The sequence below is a fragment of the Myotis davidii genome, unplaced genomic scaffold, assembly GCF_000327345.1.
Source record: "Myotis davidii unplaced genomic scaffold, ASM32734v1 scaffold18, whole genome shotgun sequence".
Taxonomy (NCBI): domain Eukaryota; kingdom Metazoa; phylum Chordata; class Mammalia; order Chiroptera; family Vespertilionidae; genus Myotis; species Myotis davidii.
Genome location: NW_006292696.1, coordinates 14,476,009 through 14,490,449, shown reverse-complemented (window position 1 = coordinate 14,490,449; position 14,441 = coordinate 14,476,009). Strand labels below are relative to the sequence as shown.

At 46.4% G+C, this 14,441-nt stretch overlaps 1 protein-coding gene across 1 annotated transcript in view; it reads right to left on the bottom strand.

Moving 5' to 3' along the window:
• Nucleotides 1-14,441, bottom strand: part of LOC102764369 (protein KIBRA) — a 69,115-nt gene that overhangs the window by 3,997 nt on the left and 50,677 nt on the right. The window contains exons 2-3 of the mRNA XM_006766333.2: nucleotides 11,592-11,701; nucleotides 5,064-5,267 (exon numbers count right to left, since the gene is read on the bottom strand). Coding sequence (XP_006766396.1) covers nucleotides 5,064-5,267; nucleotides 11,592-11,701 — 314 coding nt within the window. The remainder of the gene's footprint in view (nucleotides 1-5,063; nucleotides 5,268-11,591; nucleotides 11,702-14,441) is intronic.

Genomic DNA, 14,441 nt, shown 5'->3' with positions numbered 1-14,441 from the left:
TGCTTGATATAAAATTCTAGGTCGGAAACGACTGTCCTTACATTTTTTAAGGCATTGCTCTATCGTCTTTTAGGTTTCCAGGGTCACCATCCATTCAGAAGCCCAGAGCTATTCTAAGTCCTAATCATTTTTCTAGGACCTGGTTTTCTCTCGGAAAACTTTTAGGATCTTGAATCGTTCCCAGTGTTTAAGTTGCACAATGGTATGACTTGGTGTGGTTGACTTTGATCCATTGTGCTGGGCACTCCCTGAACCCTTTCCATCTAAAAACTCTGCTCCATTTGTTCTGAGAACTTGTTCTGAATAATTTCATTGACGCTTCTTTCCCCATTTCCTCTGCTCTTTCTGAACTTCTATTTCTCAGTTTTCCTGGCCTGGTGCTTTATATTGTCCCCTTGTTTTTCATCTCATTGTTTTTTCGTTTTGCTTTTCAGAAGAGTTCCTCCGTTTTACTTTCTAGTCTTCCTTCAGATATTTTCATTTCCTCCAAAGTGTTTTAATTGCCAAAGGCTCCTTTGTGTTCTCTGTGGGTTCCTTTTATAATGCAGCATCCTGTTCGTGTTTCATGGTTGTGTAGTTTTCCTCTCCATGCACACTCCCTGTTCCCTCCAAGGCCTTCCCATCGCCATGTGTTTGTTTTAATCTCTTATTTTTCCCATTTGAGGCTTCCCTCGGGCATCTGGATCTCAGCTGCTGGCTCACATCTGAGGGTGGGGCCCTAAAAGCTGGCTGGATTGGAGCTTGTTGACTGAACGACGGGGTACGTGATTTGGCTGTACTGCTTCATCCAGGAATCCTCAATGTCAGTATCTTTACATCTTTTCTCTTTTTTTCTCTTTTCTCTGTTCAGCTTTCCCCACTCTTCTACTGTCCAGCCTGGGAGGTAATAGCCTGGCACCAGTCTGGGGACCGAGTGGTACCTGGGGGCTGGGGTCTCAAAATCCTGCCTGTCGACGTTCCCTTAATGACCACGTGTTTAGTCTGGTGCGGCCCCGCAGTGAACCTGCCTTGTGTCCTGCAGTCCAAACTCTCTTTTTTTTCTCTCCAAAAAATAAACCTCCCGTCTTTTGCGGGTTGGGGCTGGGCAGTTGCCAATCTGGGGAGGAGATCAGGTGGTCTGTTTTAGAAGCAACTTTCATCCAATCCTCTTACTTGGGACCCTCCTTACTTCATTCCCAACTCCACTCCCAGAAACAGGTGCTTCTCCCAATTCGCAAGGCTTCCGCAGGTGTTTTTTAAATATATTTTTTTATTGATTCCACAGAGGGAGGGAGAGGGAGAGATAGCAACATCAATAATGAGAATCATTGATTGGCTGCCTCCTGCACGCCCCCTACTGAGGGTCGGGCCCACAAGCCAGGCATGTGCCGTTGACCGGAATCGAACTTGGGACCATTCCGTCAGCAGGCCAACGCGCTATCCACTGAGCCAGACCAGCTAGGACTGCGGGTGTTCTTTACAAATTACAGTGTTGTTGCTGTTTTCATTACCAGCCCATTTTTTTCTTTTCTCAGATAGGTCTGCCTACCAGATAGGTTGTCACCTGTCCCTCTGCCTTCCAGCTTCCACATTATACAGGGTGGGCAGAAGTAGGTTTACAGTTGCTTATATAGAAAATAATTCATAGGTAATAACATACAAGTAAGTTCAGTTTTTCACATACAACTGTAAATTTACTTTGGCCAGACCTTGTATTGCTACTTTGTTCTCCAAGTCTCCTTGTCCCTATGTGTGTATGCTTTAAAGATCTTTTTCTAATCTTGTCCAAGTTTCAGGAGTCAGTGAAATCAGGTGGGTAGTTCAACTGGCATTTTTAACTGTAAGGCTCCCAGTAATTTATATTTCAAATTTCCTCTAACCTGTAGTGAGGAAGGAACATGGTGAGGTCCAAAAGAACCCAGCTCTTCTAAGTCCTCACCTTCCAGGGGACGGGAGGACCCCAGTGTAATGCAAGAACCTTGGAAGTGGACTGGCTGACTTGGATTAAATGAAGAGAATCGGTTTTGAGGTCAGATGCCCCCAGGTATAAAGGCTAGCTTCATCAATTTTTACCAATGTGACCGGGAGGAAATGACTTCCCTTTTCTGGGCCTCAGTTTCTTTACCTGTAGCATGAGAACAGCAGCATCTCGAAAGACTACGTGTCTATGTGTGTGTGCAAGTGGGGAGGAAGGTTTAGATGACACATGTAGAGTGCCCCCAGCACACTACTCTGAAGGAATTCAACAGGTACACACTAAATGGTAGTTCTCCTCTCCTTCTCCATCGAGCTAGGGATTGTACCGGGGGTGACGACAAAGTCTCCATCCCCAGGGCAGGGCCCACAACAACCAAGGGCAGGTGGCAAAACTCTCACAGGCCCTGGCATGCCATCTGCGTTAGAAGCCAGGCATGTGGCCTCACCGGTCTATCGACGTGCTCAAGAGCGTAAATCCCAAAGACAGTCATGAGGAGGCTTGGGCCCCCTCTCTTTAACTGGGGACGCTTGGGCTGGGGGATGCCCCAATTCCTGGCTGGTTTGGATCTCACATCAGGTTACCTGAGATGACCCTAGTCCCTTCAAATGTAAGTTGTGTGTGTGTGTGTGTGTGAATCCTCATTGGAGGATATTTTTTCCATTTGTGTTAGAGAGAGTGGAGGGGGGTGGTTGGGCCTCAGTTTCTTTACCTGTAGCATGAGAACAGCAGCATCTCGAAAGACTACGTGTCTATGTGTGTGTGCAAGTGGGGAGGAAGGTTTAGATGACACATGTAGAGTGCCCCCAGCACACTACTCTGAAGGAATTCAACAGGTACACACTAAATGGTAGTTCTCCTCTCCTTCTCCATCGAGCTAGGGATTGTACCGGGGGGTGATGACAAAGTCTCCATCCCCAGGGCAGGGCCCACAACAACCAAGGGCAGGTGGCAAAACTCTCACAGGCCCTGGCATGCCATCTGCGTTAGAAGCCAGGCATGTGGCCTCACCGGTCTATCGACGTACTCAAGAGCTGGACTTGGATGGCAAACCTGGCTTGTAAAACCCAAAGACAGTCATGAGGAGGCTTGGGCCCCCTCTCTTTAACTGGGGACGCTTGGGCTGGGGGATGCCCCAATTCCTGGCTGGTTTGGATCTCACATCAGGTTACCTGAGATGACCCTAGTCCTGCTTCAAAGGTAAGTTCTGTGTGTGTGTGTGTGTGTGTGTGTGTGTGTATCCTTATTGGAGGATATTTTTTCCATTTGTGTTAGAGAGAGTGGAGGGAGGTGGTGAGGGAGGAAAGGAGGAAGGGAGAGAGAGAGAGAAACATCGATGTGAGAGAGCCACATCCATTAGTTGCCTCTCCAATGCAACCCACATTTCCTAGAACCAAACCCACAATCTTTTGGTTCAAGGGCCAGTGGTCTAACCACTGAGAAACACCGTCAAGGGCCAGGTTGAAGTTCTTTAACATTCAAAACAGTGGTGTCTTTGAGCCTGATGGTGCTCTCAGGAACAACCGGAAGTCACATGATAGGACTGCATCATTAACTTCCCACCATTGATCATGAGTTCAATCTTACTGGTTCCAAGCATCTGTTCAAAATTTTTGTCGTGTCAATGAATTAATAATATCAAATAATAGCTGTGATTATCTGAGAGCTTAAGAATACGACAGGTACTATTCCAAGCACTTTACTGAAGGTGATACTGTTATTATGTCCACTTACACATGAAGAATCTGAGGCAGAGGGAAGTGGCATGACTTGGGTGAGGTCACACAGCTAATAAGTTGCATATCCTGGATTTGGACCTGAGCAGACCAGCTCCAGAGTCCATACTCTCAAGACATTATGGAAAGTGTTTTCAACCAAAAAGAATATTTATTCAGCCATTAATATGTTCTAAGGTAATCATGTTACCTAGACCAGTGGTTTGCAGCTGGGAGAATTTTGCCCCAGAGAACACATTTGGCAACGTCTGGAGACATTTTTAGTTGTCAAAACTTGGGGTGGGGGTTACTTCTGGCATCTAGTGGGTAGAGATCAGGGATGCTGCTAAAGGTGCACAATATATAGGCCCCTACAAGGAAGACTTATCTGGCCCAAAATGTCAGTAGTATTGAGGTTGAAAAACCCTGGCAGACAAGTACGGAAATGCAGACAGACAAATAAGCAGATATATTGTGATACATGCGATGAAGAAATAAACAAAGAGCATTACTGGGGCTAACTTCGGGGAGAGGAGTCTGCTGATGGAGTTGTTACAGTAAGCCTCTCAGAGGCAATGAAAGATAAAACTGGAAGGATGAGAAGGAACCAGTTGTGCAAAAGGATCAACAGAAAAACATTCTAAGCCGGGGAACAGCAAGGACGAGGGGAAAAGTTGCAGGGCAGACTACCGGAGCAGAGGGTGAGCCTAATGACTGACAGCATGAGATGGGGTGGGCATGGCTGGCAGGGGCCATGAAAAGAGCAATGAGAAGTCACTGAAGGTTTTTTTTTTAATTGTAGTAAAATAGCCCTGGCTGATGTGGCTTAGTTGTCCCAGGCACCAAGAGGTTGCCAGTTTGATTCCCAGTTAGGGGGCATGCAGGAGACAGCGGATGAATGTTTCTCTGTCATCAATATTTTTCTCTATCTCTCCATCTCTCAAATCAATAAAAACATATATATTTTTTTAAATGTGGTGAAATATATATTTAACAAAAAATTTACCACTTTAACCACCTTTAAGTGTACATTCATATTGTTCAAGCATCACCACCATCCATCTCCAGAACTTTTTCATCTTCTCAATCTTAAACTCCAGAGCCATTAAATACTAACTCTCCATCTATCACTTCTCCAGCCACTGAAGGGTTGTAAACAAGGAGTTAATGTAACCTGGTTGGCATTCTGAGATGATGACAAATGAAAGAAAATGCAAGGAAAATGGCAAATGAATCATGGCAGGGCACAGGAAGAGATGGTTTGCACAAGGAGTGGAGAAAGAGGAAAGTGGGGAGATCTGAAAGGCAGTACAGACAGGACTTGGGGCAGCCATGCCCTCCCCGCTTGTGGTGGTGGAGGGTGGGCCCTGGTGGTGGTGGTGGGGGTTACTCACAGCTGACCTGGGAGCCCAGCTTGTGCTCCCAGACGGCATGCAGCTGCTGATACTCCTGCTGTGCAAGCTCCAGACGCTGCCGCTTCACCTGGTAGATCTCCTTCTGTGCACTCAGGGCCTCCTGGGCCACCACCAGGTAATCCTTCAGCATGTGCTCCTGCTCCCGCCGCCATTGCACCCGCGGGTCCTCGATCTGAGTGGTTTCTGGAACAGACCCGAGACTCTAGGTCAGCACCTCACAAGTATCTGTTGGGTTGGTGGCCTGCGGCATCCACTACCAGGAAACAAGAAGCATAATGAATAGCAAACCACAATAAATGTGAATGGGTTAAACTTACTTACCTGTTATACAACAAAGGCTCTTCACTTTGAGGCAAACAAACACAAAATAAACCAGGATCAATTTCCAAACCCAGAGTCAATCTGTCTGAGTATAGCTAGGAGAAAGACCAGAATTGAGTTCTAATCTAGACAGAGGCTCAAGGACATTATAGATGCTTAAGGTCATCTGTTTTGGTAAAGAGCAAAGTAAAGCAAAATAAATAATACTTCAGAGGATATGAAGAAATAGGAACTCCCATACTCTACTAGAAATGTAACTTACAAGAGCCTTAACGAGAGGGCTATCTGACCATGTACAGTAAGAGCCTTAAAATGTTAACCCTTTGACCAATAATTCCCCTTATAGCAATTTATTATAATAATAAGTAATAAGAAATTAAAGCGAAGATGCATTTGTACAAAACCATCATAATAATATAAAAAATAAATGAGCACTTACTTGATGTTTATTCTATACCAAGCACTATCCTAATTACTTTATATCTATTTACTGATTCAATCCTTACACTACCTCTATAAAGGGGATTCTATTACTGCCCTCATCATACAAAAGTTTTTAAAGTTTGTAACTTTTTAAAATTTATATTTTTTGGAAATATACTACAAAATAAAACAAAGGAAATGTTAACCCTTTGATCAATAATTCCCTCAATTGCAAATTTATAAAATAAGAGGTGAGAGTTCCCATCTCTGTAGTCCTATTCCCCAGAGGTAACTGTTGTTAAGAGCTCACACACTTGCAGATATTGTCCCCTACTTACCTACAAATTTGTTTTTATATATGTGTATATATACACAAACTTATTTGTTTTTTGTTTAAATATGTTTTTCTTGATTTCAGAGAGGAAGGGAGAGGGAGAAATATCAATGATGAGAGAAAATACCTCCTGCATACCTCTACTGGGGATCCCATTACCGGGCATGTGCCCTTGACCCGAATGGAACCCAGGACCCTTCAGTCCACAGGCCAACGCTCTATCCACTCAGCCGAACCAGCTGGGGCCATAAACTTATTTTTAATGCAATGTGGTCCTGCATCATATATATTGGTCTACAAGCTTTTCACCTTTCCTAGTAAGTGTATAAAGATTAACCTCAATTTTTAATAAGTTTTTTAGTTATATTACTGCTTATATTTTTCACTTACCTCAATTGTTTAAAGGACAGCACAGTATTCCATGGTATGGTATTAGGTTTCTTTACGGTAGGGTACTAGTGGTTCCCCAGACCACTCATGGGAAACTTCTGAATTGTTCTCAATTCTTTTGCTACCACAGTCAATGCTGCAGTGAGGGTTCTTAACAAACATACTTCCGTGAACTTGTCTATGAATTGTGTAGGATAGCGTTCCTAAAAGAGGAACTGCTGGCTCAGAGAATAAACACATTTACAATAGTGATAGTACCAAATTACCTTCAAAACGTTGTACCAATTTTTATTCTCACAAAAAGCCCATGAGAGTGCCTTCCCCCACCTCCAATTCTCAGTAAAATTGCTGGAAAAAAAGAAGTTGAGCGGGCTGGAGGGGGTCAATGGCGGGAAAAAGGGGACATATGTAATACTTTCAAGAATAAATTATTATTTAAAAAAAAGAAGTTGGTGCTTCATCCAGTAATTCTGAGTCCCGGCAGCATATGAGAATCAGCCGAGGAGCTTCAAAAAAACAGGATCAAAGCCTCAGCCCTGTCCCAGGACACTTGCAGCACGTCCTCGAATAATGTCTTTTCGTCCACTGTCATTTCACATAATGCTGAAGAGCGGCCTTAGGAACTTAACTCCTGTATATCATTAGCCTACGATAAAATTGGTTTCGTTACACATACATTGCTTCGCAGAACACATGATGTGATCGCCAATCAAAACCCTCTAACCGTGATGAATGTAAATGCGAATACTGACATATGAAATAATGAGAATGGGTTATAATTTGGTTTTTGTTCTTTTGTTAATCCTCACCAGAGGATATTTTTTTCCCATTGATGTTTAGAGAGTGAAAGGGAAGGGGAGAGACAGAGAAACACTGATGTGAGAGAGACAGATCAATTGGTTGCCTCTCACACTCGCCCTGACCAGGGCCGGGAACCGGGCCTGCGACCAAGGTATGCGCCCTTGACTGGAATGGAACCCAGGACCCTTCAGTCCGAGGGCTGACGCTCTATCTACTGAGCCAAACCAGCTAGGGCGAGAATGGGTGATAATTTGGAAAGAACTGTCTATATGTGTTGTTTCTAGTTCCTCTCCTCCATCTTCTTCCTAGACTCACGACTTTTGCCCCCCAGTCCTTGTCCAAAGCTGCCCTCCACAGTTAGGGTCACCAGTGCCTCCTGGGTTACTAAAGCTAGTGGTCAACTCTGAGGCCTCTTCAGCGTTGACCTGACAGGGCTGACAACCCCCCGCCCCCCGCCCCCCGCCTTGATACACTTCCTTCCCGTGGTGCCCAGACCCTCGGGTTTCCCCCACCTTTCTGGTCACTCCTCAGAATCACTTGTTTTCCTCTTCTCCGCACCCTCTTACTATCTGAGGACCCCCTGGCTCATTCCTTGGTCTTCTTCAGTCTTGACATTTCCCTTTGGTAATCTCATCCGGCTTCATGTCTTGAAATACTATCTACAGCCAACAACTCCCGTGCACGTATCTTCAGCCCCGATCTCTTTCCAAGCTCCAGATTCCTACAGCAAGCTGGCCAGCATCATCTCTCAGACGTGTAAGAGGCATGGAAGACTCAACATGCCCCAGAGAACCCTTGTTCCTCCTCCTAAACCCACTCCTCCTGCAGTTTTCTCCATCCCATTGATGGCAACTCCATGGGGCCAGTTGCTGAGGTCCAATGAGAGTCATTCCTTCCTCTTTCTTCCTCATCCCATATGCAATCTATCAGGAAGTCCTGTGGGTTCTGCCTTGAAAATACATCCAGCATCTGGACACTTTTCACCACCTCCACTGCTACGGCTCTGCTCTGGGACTCTGTCCTCTGTCACCTGGACTGCTGCAATGGTCTCTCACAGGTCTCCCTGCTTCTGTCCTTACCCATAAAGGTCTATTGATAGCACAGCAGCCAGAGTGACCCTTTTAAGACATAGAGCAGAACTTGCCACTCATGTGCTGGAAGCTCTCCAATGGCTCCCATCTCACACGGAGTAAAAGCCAGAAAAGTATGGCAAATGGACCACAGCCCCATCTATCTCTGGTCTGATGCCCTTCCCCCTTTCCCTCACTCATTCTGCCTCCTTGCCATCCCTAAATGTGACTGCACCTTAGTTCTTGCTCTATGCTCTCTACTTGAAATGCTCCCTCACTCCTTAAAGTCTTAGCTCACTTCTCATTTTCTCAACAAGTCCTTCCCTGTCCTTGCCCCGTCATCCACAAACACACCCAGTCCATTAGCCCCACGCTCTGCTTTCTTTTCCCCATAATGCTGATAATTGTCTAGTACACTACCTAATCTGCTTATTTATTCTGTTTATTTTCTCTTTTGCCGAAATGAAAGCTCTATTAAGGGCAAGGATCATTGCCAGGGACTCTTATGTGTCTCAAGCTCCCAGGACAGAGCCTGGAACATTGCAGGTGGTAGGTGAATACTTGCTGAATGAATGTATGTCGGGTGGTAGATGTAATTTGTTGTTTAATTCTAACGTGTCTGTAACTCTTTTTTTTTAAAAAAAAATATATTTTATTGATTTTTTACAGAGAGGAAGGGAGAGAGATAGAGAGTTAGAAACATCGATGAGAGAGAAACATCGATCAGCTGCCTCCTGCACATCTCCCACTGGGGATGTGCCCGCAACCCAGGCACATGCCCCCGACCGGAATCGAACCTGGGGCCCTTCAGTCCGCAGGCCGACGCTCTATCCACTGAGCCAAACCAGTCTCGGCGTGTCTGTAACTCTTAAGAGAGCAATTTCAGTCAATGAACTCCAAGTCCAAGACTCTGAATGCTTGGGTCTTGATGGTCATATTCATGCCATTGGCATCACCGGCTCCATCTACAGAGGTGGCGGCCTCTATCCAATGAGAGCACCTTCACACCAAAAGGAACCAGTACCCTGATAGTTGGTAAAACTACCATAGAGAATTCTCCCTATTCTGGCCCCTATGTACTCCCATCCCCCCATACACCCACCTCATTTCTGCCAGCATCCCCTCAAGAATAAACTCTGCCACGGCCTGCTACTCCTTCCTTCCTTCCTTCCTTTTTCCAACGTCTCCCAGAAGCACCTTAAAATCCCACTCCTGCCATCAGATTTTAATGAGGGGGATGCACTCAGCAATTAGAAACAGGAAAGGCCTGATGAGGGCTCCTGCGCATCAGTGTTTAACCCAGCACGCCACGCAGCCCTCCCAGCATTAACCTCATTCCCCATGCACACCCAATTAGGCATATTTACTTCTCATTATCCAGTATGCAATCATGAGCGCTAATAAAGAGCCCTGCTACCCCCAACAATGCAATTAATGTCATTAGCTGTCTCTCAGAAACTCTTCTACACTTCGGTGCCAGGAGCGGTCCGCTCATTCATCCTTTAGTCACGCACTCAGGCATGTATGCCCTTTTCTACTCACTACGTGCCCTTATCTAGGAGAACCTGCAACACTAGGTAAGTGGCTATGCTACAGAGTGATGAGGGGCACGACAAAGGCATGGCCAGGTGCCACTGAAACCCAGAGGAAGTGGATGGACAAGCACCCCTCTACTCCCCAGCAGCGGTTCAAATCCCAGCTCTGCCATGTTTTAGCTCTGAGTATTCAGCGATGGATTACTACCTCTAAGTCCCATTTTTAAGATGGGGATAATCATCCTAACACCCCACAGGGTAGTTGGGAGGATGAAATGGGATGCTGCCTAGCTAGTGCCTTGCCCAGCATTGGCACAGAGTGTACGCACAGTACATGGGCTAGAATTTGCTGCCCTATTCTCAGCCTTCAAGCTTTGCCAGGCATGTCCCACTTCATTCCATTCTCCTTTTGCCTGAAAGGATCAAGGAAATTCTCCAACTCGCAAGGTTGAGAGTGAGCCAGAAAATCCTCTTTCCTCACATGAATAAATGGGGCAGCAAATTTCAGAAGGCAAGAATACTCCTGGCCAAGAAGGTGCACAATGGATGAAGCCCAAGCACACTCGATTCTCCTGGCTCAGGGACTACAACCAGGGCTCCTCCACCTGTCAGACAGCATGCTTGTCCATTTCTCAGCCTATTCCTCCACCACAGTCCCAGGGACAAAGACACCGGGAATCTTCATCTGCATCAGGATGCCAGGATCACAGACAGGAAGTGAGGGTGGGCTGATTCATACGATGGGCTAGAGACCACACACTCACACCACGCCCCTATGAACACCTATGTGTGCACACTGCTGGGGGCTTGCTGGGGCTCTGGCTGCTCCAAAATGATCTGGCAATGACACATCTACCTTTACGAGGAAAAGAAGGTCTGTATGCACATATGTTGATATATACATAAAAAAGGACATATCTACAATAATAAAAGCGTAATATGCTAATTAGACCAGATGTCCTTCCGGACGACCTTCCGAACAAAGCCAGGGCTGCGAGGAAAGCCCGGGTCCTGGGTGCCAGAGAGAAGCTGGTGCCGGTAGCTGGGGGAGGGAAGGCCTACTCTTGCACAAATTTCGTGCATCAGGCCTCTAGTATCTATATACACATCAACACACAATTGGGAAATTTCTGGAACGATACACACAACATTGTCAGCAGTGGCTGCCTCTATAGAATTAAGGAGATGAGTTATGAGAGGGGGAGTTTCAGATTCTACTTAATACCCTTCTAAACTATTATTTTATATGAGCATACATTATCTATCTATACCTACACTGACATCTCTACCTAACTGTACATAAAACAAAATACAGCTCACTGGTTGGGCATCGACCTGTGAACCAGGAAGTCATGGTTCAATTCCCAGTCAGGGCACATGCCTGAGTTGTGGGCTTGATCCCCGGTCGTGCAGGAGGCAGCCAATCAATGACTCTCTTTCATCATTGTTGTTTTTATCTCTCTCTCTCTCCTTTCCTCTCTTAAAGCAATAAAGATATATTTTTTAAAAAGAAGAAAAAAACCCCCACAAAATACAATTAGGCTTCAAGAGCCTCTTCCAGACTTAGGAGGTGAGCGTGAAGGTAGAGGATCGGGGAGAGGGGAGGAGAAAGGGAGGATGGCCAGGAACTTACTGGTGTTGTGGTCTATGAAGTAATCTCCAACCTGTGGGTCATACGCCTCTTCCCATCCTAGAGGCAGCTCATCGCTAATGCAGTCGGCGAAGGTGAGCGGTTTGGTGTACCTAGGGAGGAAGAGGAGAAAGACCATCAGCCTATGGTCCCCACAACCCTGCAACTCTTGGCCTCCATGCTACTCGGCGTTGGCCCAACAGATCCCAAAACCTAGCAACGACACCAGATCCATCCTTGTTGTCCCGGGAAGGTGAACACATGGAAGGAGCTAGGGAATCTGTGTCCCAGCTCCAACTTGGTCACTAACTAGGGAGACATATGAGCAGGCCACCTTCCTTCTCTGGGCCTCCAGTTCTGCATCTCGACCTGAAGGGTTTGCAGGAAAGGGCTCGAAGGTCTAGGCTTGCTTTTGGACTTGGACTCCAGCCCTCTCTGGCTTCTCCACCTGCAACTCCCTCGCCCGTCCCACCCCCAGTCTTCCTCCCAGCTCTATGGCACGATGTCATGCCCACTTCCCCTCTGGAAACCTGACTTACTGCAGCATCTAGAATAGCAGATGCCCCCGCCCTGTGAGTCTGGCCAAGAGCCGTATTTCTTGCCTCCTGAGCTGGTTCCCAAATGCCTGTGCCCACTGCTGTCCTTCCCGAGACAATCCAGCCCCAACTGATCTTTTAACAATAACCACCCACTAAGTCCCCGTTCTGCCAAGAGGGAAGTGGCAGTAATCACTCAGTCTTGTGGCTAAGTCAGACAGACATGCATCTCACCCAACTCAAGGAACAAAGACACCACAAACTGCCAGTCAAGTATTACAGCCAGAGTGCCAGGAATCTAGACATACCCGTCCGCCTGAGTGGCCTCTCCAGACAGCTCCTGCATTTCTAGAGTTGCTGCCTTTGCCTAAAATACATATTCTCATCTCCTCCCTCTCCTGTCTGCTCCCAACCCACTCCCAGTTCCAGACTCCCAGAGACTGCTTCACCGGTCTTTCTGCAGACTGGCAAACCGAGGTCCAATGGGACAAGAAGAAAGATGACTGTGAGGAGGTCTACGATCCTGATCAAGAACTTCCCTCCAAGCCCTGGCTTGGGTGGCTCAGTTGGTTGAGCCTTGTCCCATGCACCAAAAAGGCGCAGGTTTGATTCGGGGTCAGGGCACATGCCTGAGATGCAGGTTTGATACCCAGTAGGGGGCATGCGGGAGGCAGCCAATTGATGTTTCTCTGTCACATTGATGATTCTCTCTCTCAAAAATCAATAAAAACTTTGTGGTTTTTGTTGTTGTTTTTTAAAGAACTTCCCTTCAAGCCAAAGGAATCCACCCTCTCTCTTATCCTGTGTAATCTCCTTCCAAATCAAACTTGAAGCAAAACACATGGGGGAAAGAAAGACTGAAGGGCCCCTGGTGGAGAGACCTGGTGCATTTATGAGCTCTGCATATCCACGGTCTGGCAGGCTGTACAAATACCGATTGACTGAATTCCTGGCACTCTGGCTCAAAAGTTCTGTTAGTTGGAAATTTACTGCTCTATTGTAGGAGACAATGAGGATGAGGTATATATGACATGCAACAGGCTAATCACCATTAAATGAGGGTTCAATAAGAGTGATTTCCATTAGCTGTGTGAGTCTGGCAACTTAACCTCTCTGAGAGACTCAGTATATTCATCTGTGAAGTGGGGATAATAATCATTCACCGGGGTGTCGGTTGGCTTAAATAAGGCCATGCTTATAAGAACATTTAGCACAGATCCCGCTACAAATGAGTGCACAACAAAACATCAGTTACTATTACTCCCATTCACACAGGGAAACTGAGGCTAAGAAAGACTAAATAATATTCTCAGTGTCAAAGACCAAGCTGGGATTTCAAACAAGGCAATGTGTCACCAGAGGCCCTGCGGTGAGCTAAAAGGTCCTCTTGAAAGCTGACATCTTCAATGCATCTCCTGAGCCCCAAGGCAAATCACACAGGTGATGGATGGGGCCTTTCTTCAGCTAAGAATGCTCGTTGCTCGCTCGCTCCAGGGACACCTGGGCCGGTCTGGGTAAAGTTCCTGCGAGGCTGCCTGCAGCCCACCCAATACTCTGCTCAGATTTCAGAAACAGCGGTGTCTCCCCCACTCCAACATCTCTCAGTATTTGCTCCCTCTTCCTTATGGAGAATGAACCAATGCCCAAGAGCCAAAGCTCATCCCACGTCATTTCATCCAACAAATCTTTGAAGGGGTCCCTGAAGGAACTCTCCCTCCAGGCGTACATGGTGAGCTACTCCATCACTGAGGACAGGTAAGCTGTGACGGAACAGGCATGCTCGCACCAACCACACTCAGACCGCTCCTTCGGGCTCATTCCTCGCCCTGCACTCCCCCAGCCCGGCTGTGGAGATATAGATCTTATTATACAATCAGTTTGCAGCCCAGAAAACCAAGAAGCTATGTCCCTTCCCGACCGCTGCCCGGAATATGTGTGAGGATTATCACCTTTCAAAATTCCTCACTGGGGATTGATGAAATAATTTCATCAATCGTGCACCTGAGCAAGGGAACCCTGTGCCCCTCACAATTCGCTCTCAATAACAATCTGTGGAATGGGTGCATATGATCATGTATATGTAGGAACAAAAAATAACAATGTGTTCTATATTTTGCTAAAAGGGAAGGATGCTATGCGAAAGACAACATTGTTGAAAGAGAAGGTATACAGGATACTATTATGTATATTTTGCCCGGAAAAGTGTGTGTGAGTGTGTGTGTGTGTATGTGTGTGTGTGAGTGTGTGTGTGTGTGTGTGTGTGTGTATGTGTGTGTGTGAGTGTGTGTGTGTGTTGTGTGTGTGTGAGTGTGTGAGT